Below are 27,217 nucleotides of genomic sequence, written 5' to 3' on the forward strand. Positions count from 1 at the left end.
CAAATTATCAGGAAAGGTTTATTTAAAAGTGGACTAATCCTTTAATGGTCAGTCATATCATGCACTGGCGACTGCCCCTATCGACAAGCAATAAAACAAGCCTTGTTCAAAAAATGTGGACATGGCAACACTGACTCTAATGAACCACGTTCTACTGTCCTGCAGTACCGCTGTTTGAGCGCGAGGGGCGACAGAGAGACCACGCACTCGTCCAATGACTCGTGGCCGTTCGTAGTATTTCCTTTTATTTAGGTGAGTTGCCGATCAGCCAAATCGTGAAGTGGGTTGAAAACATTTGCAAAGTTTTTTTATTTCCTTCGTTTGGCTTGCTATAATCAGTTAGTGTGATCGCACAACATGGCTTCTTTAAGAGATCGAGCATTTTGACATTTAAAAGCACGAAAAAGTCCGATGCAGCTCTCCGCCGTGTTTCAAGCTGCTGGCTGTCAACTTGCGCTCTAGCTGCAACAGCTTCCACCGAGTCTTTCTCTTCATTTGCGCTGGAAAACAAACATTGCGGGATAGTGAAAAAATAACAACGCGTGGGCGTTTGCGCTTTTGAACCATGACCACTGAAGTTGCGAGTGACTTGGACGTGACAGTCAGTTGTTTGGGCGAAGGGAATCAAAACAAGTCGGACGCGGATCGACCCAAGAAACCTGATCGAGCGAGCCACGAGGAGGGGCAGCAGGATCCTCCTCAGGTCGACTCTAAACATCAAAAACAGGGGGACATGGAAAGCAAAGCGGATGGGTTAAGCACGGACAGCACGAACGACAAGGAGAACGAGCAGAATGCATCAAGTCAGAAAGCAGAAACTGCCAAGAAGAAAGTGATCGAGGCTCCTCCGCCGAAAGTGAACCCATGGACGAAGAGGAACGCATGCCCTCCTAATAATGCCACCAACAGCTCGCTACAAACAGGTAGAGAGTTTATGCCCACAACACACATTTATACCTCCAACAGCATTTATTCTCATGCACACATGTGCTCTGTTAGCTCGCATGTGCTACTGCAGTCAGGAGCGGCCATTAAACTCCTTTCAGATCACTTTAATAGTCTTTTTTGCATTCTCGTGCACCTGTGCTTTGAAACATACGGTAACGTTGGCTATTCCCTCATTTAATGATAATTCATAAACTTTGTGCCCATATCCGTAAAGTGTGTTTTTCATACATGGTCAGAGAAACGAGCCAATCAGCGACGGGGGCGTGGCCTGTTAGCTTTAGCACCAGTGATGGGACGTCCGACTCAATTCAGCGAGTCGGTTCTTTCGAACAGTTCGGACTGATTCAGCCAGTCTTGTGAGTTATGACATCGTCCTTGGCAACCTGGCGTGAAATTATCCCTTATTATCTTTTTATTAAAGACTTAACATGGGCACTTATTGCTGTTTAATGTACTTTTATTAATAAGGGAGTTTATTGTAATTTTATTTATTATTAGCTAATATGGAACTTAAATATAATTAGCATTTACATTAACCAGTTTTAATAATTCAGCCTTTGCTCATAATAACCAAATAAAACACTGTTTATTGAAACCAGCTATTCTTCGTATACATGTTCATAAAACTGTTGTGAGGTAAAGTTGGAAAGAAATTGTACAGTACGTAACATTCGGAGTTGTAAACAAATCTTTCAGAGATCGCTTTGTTCTCTTCAACCGATTCATTGAAGAGATTCGATTCTAAAGAACGATTCATTCACGAATCGGACACCACTATTTAGCACCTCGCTAAACCCAGAGCTCGTTTAATCCCCTGAAGGGGTAGAAAACAATGGGAATCAAAATGCTCTGCTTTATCCACACATTTAAAATGCTCTATAAGTGGCTGTCACTACGGTGTTTTATGCTTTTAGTGTTGGAGCGTTTGCGGTTTGGCTAACATATGCTGTGCTGTCCTGGCTCGCCTGATTAAAAACACTGCTGTTGTTAAAGTTAAAGAATACATAAAACACACATAGGAGACCCCTGGCCATATTCTTTTACTCATGTTTATTTATAGGTGGTATTTTAATAGGTTTTGGGTTAGTTCAAGGTGTTTTAATTGTTTAAACGCACTGCATGTTGCTGTCAGGAAGCCCGGAGCTCGTTTTGCCATTTGTGATGTGACCAAATATGGTGGTAGTGGGAATAAACGCCCATCTAAACGCCCGTTCCCACATCATTCTACCTACAGACTCGTGTGTGCTTCGATCATTTGGGTGTATTTGGACAGACTTGCTGATGTGGGCAAATTCAACCCCCCTCCTCACCCCACCCCATCCCATCTGATCGAGTTGCACGGGAGCACGTGCAGTGCTGAGCACTGCAACTCCAGCAGGAGCTCATGAGAGGCCTTTACACAGGCACTGACGTTACTTTCAACCTCATACAGCTGCTAAACGCATTGTGTTTTGGTTCTTGGATCCTCATAGAGTCTGTGGTAGTGTGCAGGCAGCTCACCTGTTGAGTTGACTATGACAGTATGGTGTAGTTTTATAGTAACGTATGTAATATTAGACCACTCCCTAAAACTGAATTAATTTTAGATAGATTGGCTTCAACACTGGTGTAGATTTTTGATGACACTGTTTGTCTGGCTATGGTTAACATGGGAAACATGTTTGAAAACAGGTAATGTTAGTGCAAAAAAGTGCACTTTAAATAACTTGGTTTAAATAACTAAAAGTCACTTGAAATATTGTAAACCAAAAGAGCAAGATTTTTATTCACAGATATACAGATTTTGTTCATAATTTGCTTGTTGTTGAGGATGTCAGGGTCTGGTCAAAACAACTTTGAGATTGTGCACCTCAGAAAAGAGATCTGATTTCTTTAGGTCATCAGTTTACTTTAAAGGGTTAGTTCACCCAAAAATGAAAATAATGTCATTAATTACTCACCCTCATGTCGTTCCACACCTGTAAGACCTTTCGCTGATCTTTGGAACACAAATTAAGATATTTTTGTTGAAATCCGATGGCTCCGTAAGGCCTGCATAGCCAGCAATGCCATTTCCTCTCTCAAGATCCATTAATGTACTAAAAACATATTTAAATCAGTTCATGTTAGTACAGTGGTTCAATATTAATATTATAAAGTGACGAGAATATTTTTGGTGTGCCAAAAAAGCAAAATAATCATTTATGTAGTGATGGCTGATTTCAAAACACTGCTTCAGGAAGTTTCGGAGCGTTATGAATCTTTTGTGTCGGATCATGATTCGGATCGCGTGTCAAACCGCCAAACTGCTGAAATCATGTGACTTTGGCGCTCCAAACCGCTGATTCGACACACTGATTCATAACACTCCAAATCTTCCTGAAGCAGTGTTTTGAAATCGGCCATCACTAAATAAGTCATTATTTTGCTTTTTTGGCACACCAAAAATATTCTCGTCACTTTATAATATTAATATTGAACCACTGTACTCACATGAACTGATTTAAATATGTTTTTAGTACATTAATGGATCTTGACAGAGGAAGTGTCATTGCTGGCTATGCAGACCTCACTGAGCCATTGGATTTCAACTTAAATATCTTAATTTGTGTTCCGAAGATTAATGAAAGTCTTACGGGTGTGGAATGACATGAGGGTGAGTAATTAATGACATTATTTTAATTTTTGGGTGAACTAACCCTTCAAACTTTTTCTTCCCAAATAGTATAAATATAATAATATGAAGTCACAAATTTTGGAGGCAAAAAAGATCATTTGTCTATTGTGTTGTTGTTTTTTTTGTCTTTTTTATGTTTCCTATTGGAATGACTGGATTTTGCCCAGATAATTTAGCTGAGTAATAGTAAATGTGACCACACCTTCATGCATCTTTGGCTACCAGCTGGAGTAGTATGAGTTTGGTTGGATGGGTTCCCATCTGATACCTAAAGTACAGTAGAAATTTACTTTTTTTATATAGAAATTGAAAATAATTTTTCTGTAATTAAATCAGGATAATTGGATAACTGAACTCTGTATTCTGTTCGGGGTGCTGTGTTCTAAGGTGCTAAGACTAAGACGAGCCACTTCTCGATATTTGAACCAAACAAATTCTACATATTGTTTCCCTGGCATCATTTTTGGTGACGGTGAAATGCATCTACACTGCTGACATGTTTATCTTTTATTGCCTTCTCACATTGTGGGCATGAAATGGGCACTAACACAGTCAAACCACGTCATTGGAAAAACACTAATTAAACGCTGCTGTTTCGGTCAATGATTTTGGCCATCCAAAACTATTGGTTTAAACCGTTTTGGGTGATGGGCATCTTGTCAAATAGAGATGTTTTCAAACTACTTCAGGGCAATCAATGTTGTAAATGGTGATTAAATTCCTCTGTTTCAATCTTTGAATGATGAAAACCTTCAACTGAATATCTGGGCATCTGAATTACATGATCAAGTTCCTGTTTTTCCTTATGAAAAAAACAGTTGTGTTCAGTATGAATGGAGATGTCATAAATGAGCATTCTCCTTTGTGGTTTGACCAAACCAATACAGTCTGTGAGTTATGTCAATCCATATGCATTGCACATGTCATTGTTCTGATGAATGAACAGAGCTGTAGATCTTGCTGACCTTGTTAAGCCAAGGGTCTTTGTGCTTTCTGCAATGTGGGACATATGTCATAATTCCAAGTAATTTAGGACTGCGATATGAAAGAAGCTCTCAGGTTGAATCCTTTGTGATCAATGTTGAATATCAGGAATGTGTGTTTCAATTTGAATGATCAGAATGCTGTCAGATGATGTATCGACTGATGGCTGTGTTTTAAAAACCATGACACTGCTCCTAGAGTCTGTACACATGACTTCTTGGCTGACATTTCAGAATAGACTGCTCCCCTGTCCCTTTTTTGTTGTGACAGTATCTTTATGTGTGGTGTGACTCCAAAAACATATTATCAGTTATGAATTCATAAATATTATCTGTAAAAAGATACACTGAAAAAAACATTTAAAATGTGTGTTTTTTTTTTTAGTTAAGATGTTAACACACAATTATTCAAGGTGAATAGAAAACATATTTTTTACTTAATAGTTACAGCACATGATATTTTTAGACTAATTAAAAGGTTAGTTCACCCAAAAATGAAAACTCTGGCATCATTTTCTCACCCTCATGTTATTCCAAACCTGTAAGACTTTCATTCATCTTCGGAACTCAAAGGAAGATATTTTGAGGGAAAATCTGAGCCAGTCCTGTACTCTCCATTGACAGCATGCAACTACCACTTTTCTGAAAAAGTTCACAATGAGATCATAAATGAATCCATATGTATTGAGCGGTTTAATTTTCTGGAGAGACACGATCGCGTTATATGATGAACATAACATTTACCATAACTGATATGTGAGTTGATAAAAGTTTATAAGTGAATGAAAGCCTAAATTAAATCTGTTCATCATATAAAGCAATCATGTCTCTTCAGAAAATTTGGACTAAACTGCTAAATTCATATGAATTAGTTTTACAATCTCTTTATTAACTTTTTGAAGCATCAAAGTGGTAGTTGAGTGGGCTGTCAATGGAGGGAGAGAAATTGGTCAGATTTTATTAAAGGTGCCCTAGAATCAAAAATTTTATTTATCTTGGGATAGTTGAATAACAAGAGTTCAGTACATGGAAATGACATACAGTGAGATTCAAACTCCATTGTTTCCTCCTTATATAAATCTCATTTGTTTAAAAGACCTCCGGAAAACAGGTGAATCTCAACATAACACCGACTGTTACGTAACAGTCGGGATCATTAATATGTACGCCCCCAATATTTGCATATGCCAGCCCATGTTCAAGCATTAGGCAAGGGCAGCCAGCATTAATGTCTGGATCTGTGCACAGCTGAATCATCAGACTAGGTAAGCAAGCAAGGACAATAGCGAAAAATGGCAGATGGAGAGATAATAACTGACATGATCCATGATATCATGATATTTTTAGTGATATTTGTAAATTGTCTTTCTAAATGTTTCGTTAGCATGCTGTTAATGTACTGTTAAATGTGGTTAAAGTTACCATTGTTTCTTACTGTATTCACAGAGACAAGAGTCGTTACTATTTTCAATTTTAAACACTTGTAGTCTGTATAATTTATAAACACAACTTCATTCTTTATAAATCTCTCCAACAGTGTGTAATGTTAGCTTTAGCCACGGAGCAAAACCTCAAAATCATTCAGAATCAAATGAAAACATCCAAATAAATACCATACTCACATGATCCGATGCATGCATGCAGTATGCATGACCAACATCTTGTAAAGATCCATTTGAGGGTTTTATTAGCTGTGTGATCTTTGTAAATGCACTGTATTATAGTCGAGAGCTGGGGGGGGCCAGGGAGCGCACAATTTAAAGGGGCCGCAGCCTGAATCGGTGCATAGTTAATGATGCCCCAAAATAGGCAGTTAAAAAAATTTATTAAAATAAATCTTTGGGGTATTTTGACCTGAAACTTCACAGACACATTCAAGGGACACCTTAGACTTATATTACATCTTGTAAAAACTGGTTCTAGGGCACCTTTAAAAAAATATCTTAATTTGTGTTCCTAAAATGAACAAAAGTCTTAAGTCTTTTGAACGACATTAGTGTGAGTAAATGATGACGTAATTTTCATTTCTGGGTGAACTAAAAAAAAGTTTGATTTTTTTTTTTTTTTTTTTCTTGAAATGGTAAGTTTTTCAAAACCATTTGAAACCAACATGAATAAAAAGAATATGCCTTGAATGTGTTTTAAAAGATTTTTAAAATATACTTTATTTTCTTTATCGTGGACAATCTTAAATGTCAGTGATGCAAGTTATTTTACCTTTTGCTCCCCTTTTATTCAGTGGCAGCTTTTGATTTGAATAGCAGTCCGACTGGCTTTTCTTAATGTTTCTGGCTTGACATTTTTGTGATTTAAATTATTGTTTGCATCAAAGTAACTTATTCTGCCTCAAGGCAGCACTTACTGACAGAAAGGTGTTGGCGGGACAGTATCAGTAAGCCTGTATGTATGGTCACACCCCACACTGAAGGCAAGCGCCCAGTGCCTTATCATACAGGCCATCCTTTCAGTAATGATAAAGGACCCCAGACACTCCCAGAAATGGGCGTCCCTCTCTATTGCCTGTTTAATCCCAACAGTGCCAAAAAAGTTAACTTTTGTTGGCAATTATAACATAAAGTGGTGTTTGTTTCTCCCACAGGAAAAAGCTTTGAATCTTGCTGTATTTCTGAAGAATAAAGTTGGTTTGGTTTGATGATCATTTAATGCCAGAATGGCACACTCAAATTGTTTTATGGTTGTTCTTCCACAAATTTTGAATTTGAATCTCCTCTTGTGCAAATGTAAAGCCCCTGATGTTGCAATGAATGGACAGACGTTCACCAAAAGGCAAACAAACTGTTGTCACATACATTGTGCTAAATCCCTTTGCGAGAATGTTCTTGTCTTTTAAAAATCCAGAGATTTGGCTAAACTACACCATGGTTAATGGTTTTTAGCACTCGTATTCCTTTTGCTATTTTAAAACAACAAAAAATGCTTTTTATATCTACTTGTGTGACTCTCTAGAGCTATTATTTTGGTGGGGTTGATAGGGCCAGTTTGTCAGGAATAAGGCAGAGTGCTTTGTTGGTTGTGTGAACAGCGGTACAAATACCCATATGAGGCCATGTCATTGTGTTGGTGGGGATTTGAATACCACGGATGACTCCACTTTCACTGGCTCTCATAGAAATGTTGTTTGCTGCTCCATCTCGCAGAGGAAGTTAATGTTTTACACGTGTGGATGCATGACCTTGCTGTGCAGGTGCTGACGTGTGGCTTTACAATCTAAGTGAAGCTGTTCCCAGATAATTGACCACAGCACTTGGTCCGTATTGACCTGCCATACTGGACGCACCATAAGAGTTATTGGTAGATTTTAAGTGCAGAACTGTGATATTCAGAGGGCCAAAATACAGTGTTCATTCATGAGTCACTTGAATAAAGAAATGCAGTATTTATGTTCATACTTTGAGCTATTAACTCAAGTTATATTGTTTTGGTATCCTGGAGGTGTTTTATAGATAATCAAGACTCTGTGCTCATGTATTCAGGAGATGTTTTGAAATAATGTAGTTTGTAAAATGCCTGGGGAAAAAAGTGTTACAAGCAGGGCCTAAAACCTTTTGCCAAACCTGCCAATTGCCGGTGACTTTTACTGTAAAAATCTACTGGCCATTAAACTGGTTTTGCAAAAATAGGCAGTTATGACACCAAAAGCTAAAACTACTAGCCTTAGTAATATACATTTAAAACATTATTAAAGATAAGTAAACAGTCAGTAATAAAATAAGTACAAATAATCAAATTACAAGCAATAGCACAAATAAATACAATAGAGCAAAGATACAAATGAAATCCTGAAGTCCTTTTCAGCTCTAACAGTAGTTTTTAAGTACAGAAATTGAATAAAGAAATCAAATGTAGAATAACACTGCGTAGTCTTCACTCTTCACTGTATGTATTAAACAGATTGAATAAGTTTTGTAACTTTAAGTATTAGTCAAGAGCAGTGAGCACCCCCCCACACACACACACTTTGTTGTTTGAACAACATTAAAGGGTTAGTTCACCCAAAAATGAAAATTCTCTCATTTATTACTCACCCTCATGTCGTTCCACACCCATAAGATCTTCGTTCATCTTCAGAACACAAATTAAGATATTTTTCATAAAATCCGATGGCTCAGTGAGGCCTGCATTGCCAGCAAGACAATTAATGCTTTCAATTACCAGAAAGGAACTAAAGTTATATTTAAACCATTCATGTGACTACAGTGGTTCAACCTTAATGTTATGAAGCAACAAGAATACTTTTTGTGCACCACAAAAACACTAATAATGACTTTATTCAACAATATCTAGTGATAGGTCAATTTCAACACACTGCTTCATGAAGCTTCGAAGCTTAACGAATCATTTGTTTCGAATCAGTGGTTCGGAGCGCATATCAAACTGCCAAAGTCACGTGATTTCAGTAAACGAGGCTTCGTTACATCATAAGTGTTTTGAAATTTCAATGGTTCACCACTGGGGGGTATGACTTTGTCAGTTTGATGCACACTCTGAACTACTGATTCGAAACAAAAGATTTGTTAAGCTTCGAACGACATGAGGGTAACTAACCCTTTAAAAATGCAGACAGCAGCAAGATTATTAGGATGCTGTCACTTAAAGATCTAATGCATGCTCAGATCCAATATACTGATTAGGCTTGGGTATCGAGTATCGAGTGTTGATTGGAACCGGGACTAGCTTTGCGATTTTCCCGGAATCGTTCAAAAGTTTAAATTTCGATTCCTAGTTTCGATTCCCAGTCCGCCGACTGGAAGAAGAAACCGCTGAACACCAACGAAGAAGCGTCCACCGGAAGTTTTGGCAATGGCATAACCGAACGAGTCGAACATGGATAGTGTACGTCGGCGGTCCAAAGTGTGGCTTCACTTTTCTAAACAGAACGAAATCTTGGCAAAATGCAACATTTGGGGCAAGATTGTTTCGTGCATAGGAGGGTGCACGTCGAACATGAGGACCCTGCTGCATGGTGGTGGAACCATCAAAAGACTTATCCTTTGCTGTCAAATCTCGCTTTCTCCTATTTATGCGTTCAAGCTTTTTCTACACCCAGCGAACGTGTTTTCTCCAAAGCAGGAGATACTATCTGTCCAGAAAGCTCACGCATCCTGCCTGAGAAGGCAGATATGATCATTTTCCTAAACAAGAACTGTTTCTGATTTTATACTGTTAAAATCTGCTGCTAATCTGGACTGGGTTTTACAAGTTGTTTCTTATTTGCTATTCTGCACCAGGTTAGCCCATCAGTGGGAGCACGGTAACATGTTCAAGTACCTGCAGCAGCATCATACACTCATGTGTAAATGTGTTTTCATGAGGTTTTCAAAAATAAAGCTCTCTTGAGGAAAGTGTACCCCTGTGAAAATATATTCATAATTTATAATATTTATATTCAAGTTCATAGATTTGATATTAATATTGTAGTTGAAAACAGCCCTGTGAGAAATTCATAGTAAAGTTCATAAAAAGTAAAAAGTTAATAGAATTAAAATTGATGGAGAAGGTCAGACTATTTCCTTCAGAAAGACTGTTGGTTAGCTAGCTCATTTAAAATATCCTAAACTTTTTTTGACCCTGCCTCTTAAAAGAATCGGAATCGAGAATCGTTAGGAACCGGAATCGAAACAAGGAATCGGAATCGTTCAAATTCAAACGATACCCAACCCTAATACTGATACATGTCCATGTTTTCTTTCTCAACTGTTAACGTTCACTTAAGACATAACTGACTATGACTATTACTACGATACTCATTTTCTGCCTAAGTGCAAGAGGACGCGAAAGAGAGCTTTGGCTTTCTGGGAACGCACTTCAGATGTTTAAACTTCCCACACAGCGCGAGTAACGAATGAACTTCCCTTTCACGTCTTCTTGCACTTGAATATTTAAATTGACAAGTCTTAAACTTTCGTGACAGCACTGGCCTGTCAACTGTCCCGAGCGTCTTTTGCATTTGTTCAAGTTCATGTTCTCGCAACATTGCAATGTTAGAATACATAAAAATGTTACTGTCCAACTGGTGATTGACACGGTTTCATGTGTTTGCCAACGCAGATTTTTACTCGCATTTTGTGCTTGGCGAGTGCTAATTTTAGGCCCTGGTCATTGCTGTGTCAGTACGCAAGTCATTTTAACTGGTGGTTACTGTACAGGTGCATGCATAATATATGTAGGAGTTGGTTTAATGTGTAAATGCCTTTAAAGATTCATTATCAGTTAAGTTAAACTTAGAAGGTTCAGTTCATACTGCACGTGTCCTCTGGCAAATACGAACCTAGCTCCATATTGACCAAAAATCCAGTTCCTCTGCTGTGGAGGTACACAGTAAGGGTGATAGTCTTCAGTTATTGAGTCAATGATCAATAAAGTCATTATACAGTACAGAAAAATGCTAACTCTATTTATGAATGGCTAAGGTGTTCATACAATGGCAATTAAATTCAATGAACGCATCCTAATTGCCTTTGAAAGATGAATTAAATATAGTAATATATAACAGTGTGGTATTTAAGCATTTATGACAGACGTCAAAGCCAGGTGGTTGACTGATGTTGTTCTAAACTTTGCAGTAGTCTAACATGAAAGTTATGGTAGTAGTAGTAATAATAAAAGCAACAATATAAATAAGTTTATTTTAATAAGTCTTTTCTTTTACTTCATCTAATGAACTACATCAAACATAATCAAATTACAATCTCCTGTTTTTTGTTCTTTGTCAACAGAACCCCAGAGTCCTGCCAAAGTTGTCCGTGCCAGCAAACCCAGAACCAGGAAGACCAGTAAGGTAAGGCACTCTTATATGTAGTTTATCGCCAGCTGAAGCAATGTGACATGCTTTTATCTGTTTAATGAAGAAAAAATAATAAACTTGAATCCCTGCTACATTAATCTATTTGGACAGATTTAGTCTTTTTTGTCTGTCTATTTCTGTATATCTGCAGTGTTTTCCTCCAGTCTGTTTGTGTAAGAGAGTCTAGCTTCTGAATGTCCTGGATCAGGGGTCAGCTGCAGCCAGTCATAGCTCGGCAGTTCAGCTTGTGTTTGTATTTAAGTGGATATTTGTTCGCTCTGTTCTGTGTTTTTTGTGGGTGATAGTCAACAGAGAGTCAGCACTTGAGTTTTTGACTTTTACCTCAGCGGGACATTCCAGAGAGGGCTCAAGTTCAGTCCTAACAGGGGCAGTAGAGTTGTCCCCATGACTGACTCCAAGGCATGTTAGTTTGTCTCTACTTACACACATATACAACACTTGACAGGTTCTCTTGTACGTTCGTGACCCCTAGCATGTTATTTGGTGTTCATCCCTCATGTATTAATTTTTTGAGCGGAATGTGACACGTTTGGCTTATGCCTTGATAGTTCACGTTGGTTACACCATTTAATTTCAAGGCACTCCTTCACAAATTTAGTTTGTACCGTCTAGCTTTAGCATCTGGGACACCCAGGACCCATTTCAAGGCGATAGTGGAATCCGATACGCTGCTTGGAATTCTGGTTTGCTTCGCGGCTTGAGAAATGATTGACGTTCCTCCGATAATAGAAGGTGAAATGATCTCTGAGAAAGAAACAGACACACTTCCCCCACAGTGTCTGAATAATGTTTTGTGTTAAATTGTGACAAAATTGATGTGTAGTTTGGAAACTCAACTTGAGGAGTATTTGAGACGGAGACGTCAGTGGAGTGGAGCAGCTGCCGTTCATAAATCATTCAAACTGAGCGTTGAGAGAGCATGCATCTGCACATCGCCTTTCAGTTGAGAATCATTAGGGAATAATGTTGTTTGTTTGTTATCATGTTTGTTCAAATCAAATAAGGGGTTGTTCGTTTTGTGCATTTTGCGCTTATGTCCATGCACAGGAAGTGAAAGTTGATCATGATGAAGGATAGGAACTTGATGATTAATATCAACTCAGATGTAACTTTTGTTTTTATCTTTCCTTCATTCCTGTTTGCAGTCAAGTGACTTCAGTGACATCACAAACTGGCCTACCCCAGGAGAACTCGCCAATAAGGAGGTGAGGAAGACATTTAAATCAAGACACTTTATTTAGTTTTAGCTTGATAGATATTGAATTTTGTTTAATTTTAAGACTATATTATAAACAGTGTCACATTCTTTAGTTTCTGTGTGATTCTGATGTGGTTTTTCTGTTATCGTTTTTTTGCCTAGAAGGGCACATTATGACAATTTTTCCATATGTCCTGCTTAAAGGGCAGCTGTGTATGTTTTCTACAGTCACAAATTGTCTCTTATTAATGAAATTCTGGAGGGTGTGTTACATGTTAAAGCAGTGGTTCTCAACCAGAGGGCCGAGACACACTAAGGGTCCTCGTCCCACTTCCATGGATACCTCAGAATGGCTTAAAATTGTTTAAAATAAGACAAAACAAGCTTTTTTTTAAACAAAACAAAACAAAAACTGAAACATCTAAAAATCAAGACATATTTCTTATTTTAAAGGGGTAGATGATTATTGTTTCACTTTAAGTTTTGTTAGTGTAATGTTGCTGTTAGAGCATAAACAATGTCTGCAAAGTTACGAAGTTCAATGCAAAGGGAGATATTTTCTTTTAAAGAATTCTCTGTTTAAGGACTACAACAAACGACTGGTAGGGACTACAACAAGCTTCTTCCTAAAATTTACATAAACCCCGCCCCCGAGAACACGCAACAAAGGGGGGCGAGGCCATGTTGGGCTGCTTTAGAGAAGTGGAAGAGTTGTAGTAGAGTGTTGTTACCATGCCGTAATTTTATACCCCGGACTGCTTCACAAATGCTCAATTTTATTTAAAGGGACACACACATAAATTACGTGTTTTTGCTCACACTAGGGATGAAGCGCCTTCGATATTGAACGCGATATTGCGTGGTTTGTCAGTGAACTACAGCTCTGTCTATTAAATGCCGCTCCATTTGAAAGCAGGTGATGGCGATTTAGCGGTAATCAGGGAACCGGTTTTACTGACGAAAAGCGCGTGACTGTCGCATGCGATATATCACCCAGCCCTAGCTCACACCCAAACAGGGGCAAATTTGACAAGCTACAATAAATGATCTGTGGGGTATTTTTGAGCTGAAACTTCACACATTCAGACACATTCTGGGGACACCAGAGACTTATATTACATCTTGTAAAAGGAGCATTATAGGTCCCCTTTAATACAGTATCCCCATTTAATACAGTATATCCTTGTTTCTGTAAATAAAAATGGTTTTAAAACAAGCAGCTTTGTCAGTACAGCAAAAATATTCTAAATCCAGGGCCTTCATATTTGCTTTTTAACAGTGGGAGTCTTGGAAAAAGATTGAGAACAACTGTGTAAAAGGAATAGATTATAAAAAAATATAAAATAAAATTGATTATTTACTTTATAAAATAAAATAAATCCTGGCAACATTGATCCTAGTGTTGTCCCATATCCGTGTGTGTGTGTGTGTTTTCTTCTGTGGAATGCAAAAGGAGATATTTAGCAGAACATCTGATCTGCTCTTTTCCATACAGCAAAAATGGACGAATTAATTACAATCTCCAAGTTGTCAAGTTCACTTTTACTGTCAAGCTGAAGCTCCAAAGACATAAAAAATGCCATACCATAAAAGTGACCCATATGATTCATGTACTATATTCCAGTTACTTAGACATCATATAAAGGTGTTTAAGGCATTGAAATTTAAGGCATTATTCAAGTCATTTAAATAATGTATTTGCTTATATATATATATATATATATATATTATATTTCTTCAGAAGACTTGAAATTTAGCACACAAATAATATGGACCACTTTTATAATACTATTTTTGAACATCTAATTTTTTGATCATGATAATATAGATCCTCATTCATTTACATTTGTATGGAAAAGAACCAGTTGGTTCAGCTAAACGTCATCTTTGATGTTCCTTGAAGAAAAAATAAAGCATACATCTTTGAAACGTCATGAGGAAAAGTAAATAAACTATGCCTTTAAGAAGACCTGCCTTATTCCTGCGTCTTGTATGGAAGTAAATTAATGCCAAATGTTTTTGAAATAAAAAGCTTGTTGAATTGCTCTAACTGAAAAAAAAATATGCATTACATTAGCTGTACTTGCATTTAGATGCACTGTATTTTTAAGGCTTGCATTTTTATGGAATGAAATTCAACACAGTCGTATATTTAAGCTGTGAATATTTCAATTAAAAATATTTCACACACATTTTCATTATTAAAAATTAAATAATTCATATTCACATTTCAAATTTCACTTCCAAGATATTTATTCTGTTTAAAAATACAACCTATAAAATTCGACTAGCAATTTTCAGTCCATTTTATTTCACTTTACAAATTCGCTTCCACAAATTCAGTGGCTCAAATTCGGCAGAAAATTCAACATTTCACATCCGGGAACTGCAGGAAGAGCAGTAGAGTGCCGATGCATCATCTCTATCTGCTGTTAGTCTTCTTCACCAGCAGGTGCCGCTAGCGGCTGTTTAGGAAGACCAAAGCAACGCTAGTAAGTCATTCATTCATAAAAAACGGATTTACAGAATTAGAGCAAGCGGTAAGTGAATGTGTGATGATTATCAGGGCCAGTATAAATGCAGAAAAGCTGATAAAGACACAAAAGCTGCATTTATGTTTAATTCGGTGTCTTTACGCTTACTTTCCCTGTGTAGCTACAGCTTTCTCTCCAGTGAACAAGATAACGTTATTGCCCGATGCTGGTGTATAGATCAAACGTTAAATCTGAGATAGACATATATTTCTCTCTGTTGTTTAGTTTCCTTAACTTTGTATCGCAGCGCTGTGTTGTAATACTAGGGCTTCCCTCATCCGTCATAGCTGCCATCAGGACATATAAAACTCTTAACACAGCTTAATGGACTCGTACAGTGATATAAAACACCAAACTCGCACCTCATTTGTGATGTAGGTTAGACTATATAGGCTCCAAGAAAGCAGATACTGGCATAAAGTTGATTTGACGCTGAACGTTTGATTATGATATTCGCAAATTTAGGGACCGTCTCTAAAGTTACGACATTCTGTATTCACGTTTCTACCTTCTACCAAACTCTTGTAGACACACATGCACATATACATATTCAAACACACCCCACTCAAAGTACGTGCATATATACTATTTCTCTTTTTTTTTTACACGTTCATCACACAATTTTTTTTTTACTTTGTTCATTTTTTTATTTTACCTGATCATAGATTATCCTGCTTATACAAATTTTAAATTAAATTTAGAAATAAAATTAACTAAGTAGAACTAATTGTGTGATGAATGTGTAAAAAAAAGAAAAAGTATATGTGCATGTACTTTGAGTTGAGTGTGTTTGAATATGTGTGTGTGTGTGTGTGTGTGTGTGTGTGTGTGTGTGTGTGAGAGAGAGAGAGAGAGAGAGAGAGAGAGAGAGAGAGAGAGAGAGAAGGGTGCATCACTCTTCGACCTGGCACCTATAGATGAACACTTCACAGGTAGTTTTGGTGATTGTAAATCATTCTCATCAAATGCTATTGAGCTTTAAATTATGGCATTTTTTTGTATGATCCAATACAGTAGTGAAATACATAGCAATCTTTACATATTACTTGACAGTTTATTTGGAAACACTTTACAGTAAGGTTCATAATGTATTAACTAATGTGAACTATCCATGAGCAACACATTTGTTGTTGTATTTGTTAATCTTTGTTAACGTTAATAAAAATACAGCAGTTCATTGTTCATGTTACTTCACTGTGCATTAACTAAAGTTGACAAATACAACTCTTGATTTTAATAATGTATTAGTAAATGCTGGAATTAACATTAACAAAGATTAGTAAGTGCTGTAGAAGTGCAGTTCATTGTTCGTTCATATCAACTATTTAATATAAAGTGTTACCTTTTATTTTAATAAACATCAAAAATCTAAAAGGTTTGCATTATACCTGACACCTAGATGAACAATTTACAGTTGGTTTTGTGACTAAGTCATTCTCTTTAAATGCTATTGAAGGTAGAAACGTGAATACATAATGTTGTAACTTTAGAGACAGTCCCTAAATTTGCGAATATCATAATCAAACGTTCAGCGTCAAATCAACTTAATGCCAGTATCTGCTTTCTTGGAGCCTATATAGTCTAACCTACATCACAAATGAGGTGCGAGTTTGGTGTTTTATATCACTGTACGAGTCCATTAAGCTGTGTTAAGAGTTTTATATGTCCTGATGGCAGCTATGACGGATGAGGGAAGCCCTAGTATTACAACACAGCGCCGCGATATAAAGTTAAGGAAACTAAACAACAGAGAAAAATATATGTCTATCTCAGATTTAACGTTTGATCTATACACCAGCATCGGGCAATAACGTTATCTTGTTCACTGGAGAGAAAGCTGTAGCTACACTGGGAAAGTAAGCGTAAATACACTGAATTAAACATAAATGCAGCTTTTGTGTCTTTATCAGCTTTTCTGCATTTATACTGGCCCTGATAATTATCACACATTCACTTACCGCTTGCTCCATTTCTGTAAATCTGTTTTTATGAATGAATGATGACTTACTAGCCGTGATCTCGTCTTAAACAGCCGCTAGCGGCACCTGCTGGTGAAGAAGACCAACAGCAGATAGAGATGATGCATCGGCACTCTACTGCTCTTCCTGCAGTTCCCGGATGTGAAATGTTGAATTTTCTGCCGAATTTGAGCCACTGAATTTGTGGAAGCGAATTTGTAAAGCGAAATAAAATGGACTGAAAATTGCTAGTTGAATTTTATAGGTTGTATTTTTAAACAGAATGAATATTTTGGAAGTGAAATCTAAAAGGTGAATATGAATTATTGAATTTTTAATAATGAAAATGTGTGTGAAATATTTTTAATTGAAATATTCACAGCCTAAATATACGACCATGTTGAATTTCAGCCCATAAAAATGCAAGCCTTAAAAATACAGTGCATCTAAATGCAAGTACAGCTAATGTAATGCATATTTTTTTCAAATAGTGCAATTCAACAAGCTTTTTATTTCAAAAACATTTGGCATTATTTTACTTCCATAGTCTTGACTCTCTCTTTGTCTGTCAGTGTTCAGGTTCAGAGTTACAATCTCATGAAATCAAGAAACTTTTATGCATCGTCATGAACAGTGTTCATATCATGTATCTGTCTTGGGTTTGTATGTATCTGCTGGCTTTACAATGCTGAGTTAATATTTATTTCACTAAGATTGATTTTATTACACTCCTCAGCAGCAGCAGAATGTGATAAATGCACATGGGAGAAAAGGGACATCCGGATGGAGGGAGAGGAAGAAGGATCATGGGGGAGAGAAGAGAGAGAAGGAGAGTGGAAGTGACGGGAGTGACAGTAAAGAGAACAGGGAAGCACAGCCGGATCCAATAACCGGACTGTCGAATGAGAAAGAGACAGAGGATGGAGAGGAAACGCACAGCAGTGCCCCCCGCAGGAGAGGAGGTGAGACAGACTGACAGCCCTAACACAGTCAGCTACATATCCATATTTGATGTCCTTGGATGTGTTCATAATAGAATACAAGCTTACTACTTGCTGCAAGCTGTGTAGTGTGTGCTACTTACTGTGTTACTGTGTAAAAAAAAAACTTAAACAACAGTTGACCGTTTTACACAAACATTTGAGAGTAGAGGAAGAAAGTCATTTGTCATGACCTCATCACATTGCAGTTATCTTGTTGGAAATAAACTCAGTTGTTTTCCCTTTTTGATCAAATTATTTTCAGAACTATATGCTATATACATTCAAAAGTATAAAAGATGTCTAAGTAATGCCAGTTATTTGATCAAAAATAGTTAAATGGTAATATTGCAAAATATTATTGCAATTTGAACAGCCATTTTCCATAGTATAGCCACAGTATATTTTAAAATGTAAATTAATCCTGTGATGGCAAAGCTGAACTTTCAGCATCATTACTCCAGTCCAGTCCTCAGTTTCAAATGATCCTTCAGAAATTATTTTAACATGCTGATTTGGTGATCAAGAAACATTTATTATTGTTATCAATGTTGAAATCAGTTATACTTCTTAATATTAATTAATCTCAATAAAACAATTCATTAAACAAGATTAAGATCATTCCTAAATTTGTTTTCAAAATTATGTATTTTGTTAAACAAACAAGCAAAAAACCTAAACACAATGGTATGTAAAGCAGACAGTAATATAGAATTATGGGTAAAGGGTCAAAGGTAATTACCCATGGTGGATTGAATGTAACATAAAACCCTGAGTGGTTAAAAATGGCTTTTAAACATCTGTCCGCTGTATTGAGTGTCATGTATCAAAGGGTTATACAAACTTGTCAAAATTACTACGCGTTTCATTACACGAGAAGTGAAAAAAAATTACTTGGCACACCTTACAAACAATTGTAAACTTGAACATGATCACATGTGTCTGTAGCAACCTCCAGATAAAAAAGAGAGAGAGAAAATACACACTGAAAGGATTGAGAGCTTAGAAATTCTCATGATGCCTGGGCAGGTTTCAGACGCGTAAATGCGTTAAATCTCACACGCATGTCTTAACACATGCACACAGCTACACACATTCAGACAAAATCCTTGAAGTATTACACGCAACTGATTACTTAATTAAATTGTTCTTTAATCATAAATCTCATATTATGTCTTTTTAGATTTTAGTGTGTAATGAATTATTGTCTAAATGTTGTGGCAGGACATGTGCAGGAGGATATAAGACATTACTAAAAGCCCTCAGACTTGTTTAGGAAAGCTTCTTTCTGTTTCTGTTTCTTGTATAACCTGTGCGTTAAACCATATACACTGGTCACTTTATTAGGTACACCTTGCTGATACCGGGTTTGATCCCCTTTTGCCTTCAGAACTGCCTTAATTCTTTTGTGGCATAGATGCAACATGGTGCTGGAAACATTCCTCAGAGTTTTTGGTCCATATTGACATGATAGCATCACCCAGTTGCTGCAGATTTTTGGGCTGCACATTCGTGATGTAAATCTCACGTTTGACCACATCCCAAAGGTGCTCTATTAGATTGAGATCTGGTGACTGTGGAGGCCATTTGAGTATAGTAAACTCATTGTCATGTTCAATACACCAGTTTGAGATGGTAACAATAATAAGGTATGCTGTGGCATTTAAATGATGCTCAATTGAAAGTGAAAGTGACATGACATATGGCCAAGTATGGTGACCTTCGGGTTACAAGTCGGACTCTTTAACCATTAGGCCACAACTGCCCTTTACTTATTGATAGTAAGTGAGGGGCACCAATAAGTGAGACTTGCAAGTCTCATAATGTGTGCCAATAAAATATCCCCCAGCCAATTACACCACCACCAGCCTGAACCGTTGATACAATGCAGTATGGATCCATGCTTTCCTGTTGTTTATACCAAATTCTGACCCTACCATCTGAATGCTGCAGCAGAAATCAAGACTCATCAGAACAGGAAACGTTTTTCCAATCTTCTATTGTCTAGTTTAGGTGAGCCAGTGCTAATTGTAGCCCCTTCTTAACTGACAGGAGTGGCACCCGATGTGGTCTTCTCCTGCTGTAGTTCTGATGTGTTGTGCGTTACGAGATGCTATTCTGCATACTTTGGTTGTAGCAAGTGTTTATATTTTTATTTAATGTTGCCTTTCTTCTATGTTCTCCTCTAAACTGCTGCTCACTGGATATTTTCTCTTGTTCTGTTCATTCTCTGTAAACCCTAGAGATGGTTGTGTGCGAAAATTCTGAAATTTGAAATAATCAGCCTGCCTGGCACCAACATCCATTTTCAAAGTCACCTTTCTTCCCCATTGATGGAAAACATGATCATCAGTTCATGCAGCTCAAGTGCTGCTGCCATTTAAAGCAATAGAGGGACAAACCAAACAGTGAGACATAAGTGTTAATGTTTTTAGTTCCAGACCTCTGGAAATGTTTTACGCTGCACTGTTAATTTGAACTCTTATTTTGTACTTTTCTTTCATGTGTCCCTCAGGCTGGAGAAGAGAGAGAGATTTCTTTGATGACACAGCAAGTGTTCGCAGTGAGGGCAGCAATGTCCGTGGAGGCCCGAGGGGCAGGGGCAAAGGTCGCGGCCGGGGCAGAGGTCGTGGACGAGGTAACCAATAAACATCCCTAAACAACCTAAACATAGTTTCTCACAGTCAGACTGTCTGTTAAATCATTTTTATACATAAAAATTATAGATGTCATGTAAAATTAAAGTGAATTTGGAGCGGTATTTACATTTTTAAAGTTCACACTCAAAGCTAAATGGAACCGAGTCGCCTTAAACTTTAAAGGGTCATGAAATTTTTTTTTTTTTTTTTAAGATGTGAACAGATATGTACAGGCCACACATCACTAAAAAAACACTAAAAGTCCTTTAAATTTTATCACTAATTTTGGTTAAGAATAAAAAAATATTTTTGCGTTTTTCAGAGCAATTTCTTTCTTCCAGTTTGAAAAGCAAAGTCAAAGCAACGTCACTGAATCTGACGTAGACGCCAGAGACGTTTTTCAAAGTCTCTTGTAGAAGCGAGCATCCGGAGTGTGTGATTGGCTGCCGGGGCTAGAGAGCACGAATCTACGTCATCCGGTTTTGAACGCTTTTCTGCATTTATTCGCGAGAAAGCGCTCATTCAATCCAGTTACTGCACTGTAGTATAGATGAGATCGCATTACAGCAGAAAATCCAAACATCACGAAAGACCATTTCAGCGCTGTTTCTTCACCTCTGCTTGTTCAGCGTTGCATGCAGACAAATGTGCCTTAACTGTATGTTTCCTTAGTACAGTAGCACAAAAGTGTTGTTTCATTTTCTGCAAGATGCTGTCAGAGCTGGAGTTTGACTACCAACACATGGGGTAAAATATGAATCTATCATGAGAGTGGCTTATGCTTGGAACACTGCGATAAGTTTATCAATGATCGCACTGCAGATAAAAGATCATATACGGACGTATTTCATATACTATAGTGCTCTAAACATGAACCAGCACCATGTATGCACACATATTTAATCACGTCTTCTTCAAATGAAATATATGAGCAAATAAGGACATTGATACAGCCGTACGTCTGATCATGAAAGCAATGACATGAATTATTCTGATACTCAGAAGTAGATGCACAGATGTAGACTGTCTGAAAATTCAAAGAGCAATGGACAAAAAAGTAACTATGCCTTTAATCTTTCTGTGTGTCGTTTGTTCAGACTATAGTGCTCGTAAATGTAATAAATATTATTTGAACTTTTACATGTTCTTCTGCATTCCTCCCTCATTCTTGGGAGTTTGTTGTCATATAGGGTTACATTTTCCCCCTCTGTGGTCATATTTTAATATTCATTTGTCTGTATAATGAGTGTGTTTCAGGTCTGTGTTTTGTTGGTTATTTTCTCCTCTTTCCCCACCTTCTACTCTTCCACATTTCCACAGCTTTACACGCCCGTTCCTTGAGACTTTTCAGCTCTGAGGTGTGAGGCTGAAACAGGGGGGATTCATCACACTTTCAAATCTTCTTTTCTGCTGGCTATGCACAAAAATCAACTCCTGATAGTTTCCCGCAATTATGATGCTTTTTGTGTCACATTTGCAGCATAAAAAATAGATTTAGTTGTACAACCTCACTGTAGGTTTCACTTATTCAAAATCAAGTATATATACAGTGCGTAACAAATTTATTAGACCACCTGTCATAAAGAGAATACACAAATATGTTGGAAATTTGTCAAACTTGTTTAAACCTAAACATTTTATTGTCATTTATTAGGCAAATAACAAACCGAAACAATGAAATAGTCTTTAATCACACATAATTTTGTACGGCCTCCTTTGGCCTTGATAACAGCTTGCGTTCTTGCTGGCATTGTTTTTATGTACTTTTCCACATTCTCTATTGTAATTGACTTCCAAATAGTTTCTAGCTGAAAGATTTGCTTTTGTGTGATCTATCTTTGAATCCATTAAATTCCAACAATAATTATATTTTAGCATTAGAAACACTACTGTGAGTAAAGAGCTCACACGTACTAGTGTGGATTAACCATTACAGAAACATAACATGATTTTGGTCAACATGAAAATAATCACCAATAGTGTTAGTTTTGGGCAGCTGTGGCACAAACTTTACATTGGGTGGTGGTCTAATAAATTTGTTAAGCACTTTATATAAAAATATACATCATGTAATAATCTTACATCTCTTTCTTTCCAGGTCGCTATGATTACTCCCACAGTTACCGGGACTCTTACCTGGATAGGTCCACGGTTCCAGCCGAGTTCGGCACTAACATGATCTATTACTATGACGACGGTAATCGTGTGCAGATGTATACGATTGAGGAGAGTTTGCTTAAAGAATACATCAAACGCCAAATGTAAGTTACATATCTCTTTTCTCTTTGCATTTAAACAAAATACAGCACACCATTTGCTTTTCCAGCTCTCCGGCTGTCAGCGTGTCACACGGTTTATTTTTTTATTGGTCATATTTTGACACATTAATGAACTTGTACATTCAAAGTTTATCTTTAGTTTAGTAAAATAAGCCGAACAGGGCCGAATGGTTACATTATATCAGGTGTGCCCAATGTTGTTTCTTGAGATCTACCTTCCTGCAAAGTTCAGCTCCAACCTTGATCAAACACAATTGAACCAGATCTTCAGGAGTACATGATAATTACAGAGAGATGTGTTGGATCATTACATCTGAACTCTGCGGGTAGGTAGATCTCCTGAAGCAGGATTGGGCACCTCAGTATTCTATGGTCACTGTCTTTTTAAAGTGTTCAATGCTTTACCACCAGCAGGGGGAGCAGCTACAGAATCAGGCGGCCTGGCACTGCCTGTCTATGTGTGTCCTTAATATAGCTCCTCTGCCTTATGGATGATGTGGAAGGGGTCAGATGATCTGGGTCAGAAAGATTAGGGCAGAGGACACTAGGTGCATTGTGCGTGTGGCTTCATTTTTAGTCAGAAATAATGACTTTTGCTTTTCATGTGGAAAAGAAAATGTGTATTGTGTGCATATAGTCAAAGTCTGTGTGTTCATGTTTTTTCTCTACTACCCAGCATGAGTTTATCGTTTGTGTGTGTGCGTTCTTGCCCATGTAATCTTTTTCACAGAGTTCAGCCAAGCTTACTTCACTCAACACTGTGAAAGTAACGAGCTGAGATTCCACAGGGAGCACATACGCGCACACACACACACACACACACACACACAGAGACATGTGGTTGATGACTGACTGTTTAACACTGATCTGAAACCGTGAAGTCTTTTAAAAACAGTGAAGATCTGTGCTTACTAAAAAAACTGCTCATAGATTAGCAAAATAAAAACTGTTGTTGAGTCTGTTTTGGAAAGAGATGGAAAGCACTTTGTGGAAAATGAAGAGGGTAAACAGATGAGTAGGAAAAAATAAAAAAATAAAAAAAATATATATATATATATATATGTTGAAAGCACAACGCAATAGCCTATCAGAGACACTAGTCAGTAAGTTAGTCAGGATCCGCTTAGGCCTAACTGAAAACACACAAGGTTTTGTTTTGTTCAAAGCGAGCCGTACACTCACAAATCTTTTCGCTATAACCAACAAAGTGTAAACACGATGTAAGAGATTCATTGTACAGTTAAGACAGCTTTTTTTTCTTATAAGAGTTTTTGCGAGAGTGCTGAATTTAGTGAGCTAACACTTCAGAGATTCTATCTGTCTATCTATCTATCAGGGGCGTTTCCTCCGAGTAGGCAAGGGAGGCAGTGCCTCCTCAAAAAAATAGGATGAGAAAATAATCCATATTACATATAAAACAACACAAATATTAAAAAATTATGACATAAGAAATACGCGTGACTTGCGCTCTTTTTAAAGGAACACTGCCCAACAGCGACACCCGCAGGTAAAGTTACACAGAGGAGTCATGCCTCCCTTTCCTCTCATAGGAATCTATAGAAAATCATCAGAACCCCGGCGTGCGGTGGGTTTTGTGGGGGGTAATTGAGAATGAATGGGGGAAAGTCACGTGAGAGGAGGCAATTGCTGCGTTCCAATTCGCCTACTTATACTACGCCCTAAAAGTATGTACTCTTTCTGTGAACAAAAAGTACTTACTTTTGAGTGTGTAGTAAAAGAGTAGACAAGCTTTGGGACATACTAACACGTCATACAATCGCGTCTTTTCTCTGTCGCATCCTGTCACCGTAAACTGCCCTGTCAGTCATCTTACGTCCTACACATTTCATTTAGTTAATTTCCTATCGTATCGGAGAAAAATGCAGCACGTTGATCTGCAGTTGCGTGTCTTTCATGTGGAGAACTGTCCTCATATTAATGCATGCATTTAAAAGTTAATGGCCATTCGGATCTTTATAAAAGTCCACATTGGTATTTGCAGATGAAAAATAACACGGGTAACATTAAATATATATTTTCTATCAGGTTAAACTGATTATTAGTCACTCAAATCTCTCAGCATCGATCGCGTATATCCGCCATGTTTTGTAGTTTTTTAACACTTTTTACTCGTGTTTGTAGTTCTGAACTGAATCCTCGTCCAAGCCACAATGGGTTGTGGGCAGTATTAGCCTCTATAGTGTGCACGGATCCACACTTCGAAAATCTACCGGAAATAGTAGACCATCTGGGGACTTTTGGCATACTCTTTTCAACATACTATGCTTTGGGACACATTTATTTTATTCTCACATACTATTTAGGATGGATAGTATGGACATTGGAACGCAGGGTTTGTCTCCATCGCGCTATGATTGGATGTAATTGGTTATGATTGGATATGATTGGTTTGTGCGATAAATCCCGCCTCTTGTTGACGTGCGCGTTCCGCGCGTAGGTTTGACTGAACAAATGATGGCGTCAATCGGAAGACTAATCGAAAAGTAAACAGATCACCCAGTTAGACATATCACTACTTTGTTACGTCAAAATCAAACTTGAAATGGACTGAAAGCATGATGACTGCGGGGTTTTTTAGTGCAATCAGCTTGGTGAAATTAAAAATACAATTCGTGTCTGTGACAGACGGTGTTAATGGAGCATGACTGATGATCCAAAATATCCTAGGTTGACAATTAAAAAGAAAAACCGCAATAAACAAATAAAATATATTGTTTAAATTATTATTGCCTTTATTTATTATTTTGGAATGAATGTAGAAATGCTTAAAACACTTGATGCTTGATGAGATTAACTTGGTTTTGATAAATAGAACATTACATTGTTAATGGAAAATTACTAATTTTTGATGTACTGTAAAGTAATGTTCATTTAACAAGGAAGATTTGTCAACTTTAAGAGAAATGCACATGAATTTACAATAATTCATAAAAAAAAAAAAAAAAAAATGTGCCTCCTCATTTCAGAGCGCCACTGCACGCCACTGCTATCTATCTATCTATCTATATAATTTATATATATATTAGGGGTGTGACGAGACAGGTATCTCACGAGACGGGACTCGAGATTGAGTTCACGAGACGAGAAAAGTTTTTTTATGCACTATTTTTAAAGGTGCCCTAGATTATGTTTTTAAAAGATGTAATATAAGTCTAAGGTGTCCCCTGAATGTGTCTGTGAAGTTTCAGCTCAAAATACCCCATAGATTTTTTTTTTTTTAATTAATTTTTTTTAACTGCCTATTTTGGGGCATCATTATAAACGCGCCAATTTTATGCTGCAGCCCCTTTAAATCCCGTGCTCTCCGCTCACAGATCTTGTGCTTGCCTTAAACAGTGCATAAACAAAGTTTACACAGCTAATATAACCCTCAAAATGGATCTTTACAAAGTGTTCATCATCTATGCGGCATACATGCGTCGGATTATGTGAGTATTGTATACTGTTATATTGTTTACATTTGATTATGAATGAATTTGAGGCTGTGCTCCGTGGCTAACGGCTAATGCTACACTGTTGGAGAGATTTATAAAGAATGAAGTTGTGTTTATGAATTATACAGACTGCAAGTGTTTAAAAATGAAAATAGTGACGGCTCTTGTCTCCGTGAATACAGTAAGAAACAATGGTAACTTTAAACACATTTAACAGTACATTAGCAACATGCTAATGAAACATTTAGAAAGAAAAATATTATGTTATCATGGATCATGTCAGTTATTATTGCTCCATCTGCCATTTTTCGCTATTGTTCTTGCTTGCTTACCTAGTCTGTTGATTCACCTGTGCAGATCCAGACGTTACTGGCTGCCCTTGCCTAATGCCTTTTATAATGTTGGAAATGTGGGCTGGCATATGCAAATATTGGGGGCGTACACCCCGACTGTTACGTAACAGTCGGTGTTATGTTGAGATTCACCTGTTCTTCAGAGGTCTTTTAAACAGATGAGATTTATATAAGAAGGAGGAAACAATGGAGTTTGAGACTCACTGTATGTCATTTCCATTTACTGAACTCTTGTTATTCAACTATGCCAAGATAAATTCAATTTTTTATTCGAGGGCACCTTTTAAGAAATCTTCAATGGCAAAATACATGACTAGAAAAAAATATTCTGCAGGTGTATTTGAAATGTTTTAACTAATCATCTTGTAATGAATGTCATTTCAGTTCTACTTTCTGAGTATGAATTAT

The 27,217-nt window shown here is 37.3% G+C and overlaps 1 protein-coding gene across 3 annotated transcripts in view; it reads left to right on the forward strand.

Moving 5' to 3' along the window:
• The first annotated feature begins 205 nt into the window (after positions 1-205).
• Positions 206-27,217, forward strand: part of larp1b (La ribonucleoprotein 1B) — a 40,247-nt gene continuing 13,235 nt past the window's right edge. The window contains exons 1-6 of one of the 3 annotated variants that reach the window (XM_067367292.1): positions 206-923; positions 11,325-11,386; positions 12,559-12,618; positions 17,840-18,065; positions 20,599-20,721; positions 22,821-22,983. In XM_067367292.1, the coding sequence (XP_067223393.1) occupies positions 566-923; positions 11,325-11,386; positions 12,559-12,618; positions 17,840-18,065; positions 20,599-20,721; positions 22,821-22,983 (992 nt within the window). In that variant the 5' untranslated portion in view covers positions 206-565. The remainder of the gene's footprint in view (positions 924-11,324; positions 11,387-12,558; positions 12,619-17,839; positions 18,066-20,598; positions 20,722-22,820; positions 22,984-27,217) is intronic. The other 2 variants (XM_067367293.1, XM_067367295.1) reach the window with 2 other exon arrangements.

The sequence above is a fragment of the Chanodichthys erythropterus genome, chromosome 18 (assembly GCF_024489055.1).
Source record: "Chanodichthys erythropterus isolate Z2021 chromosome 18, ASM2448905v1, whole genome shotgun sequence".
NCBI lineage: Eukaryota > Metazoa > Chordata > Actinopteri > Cypriniformes > Xenocyprididae > Chanodichthys > Chanodichthys erythropterus.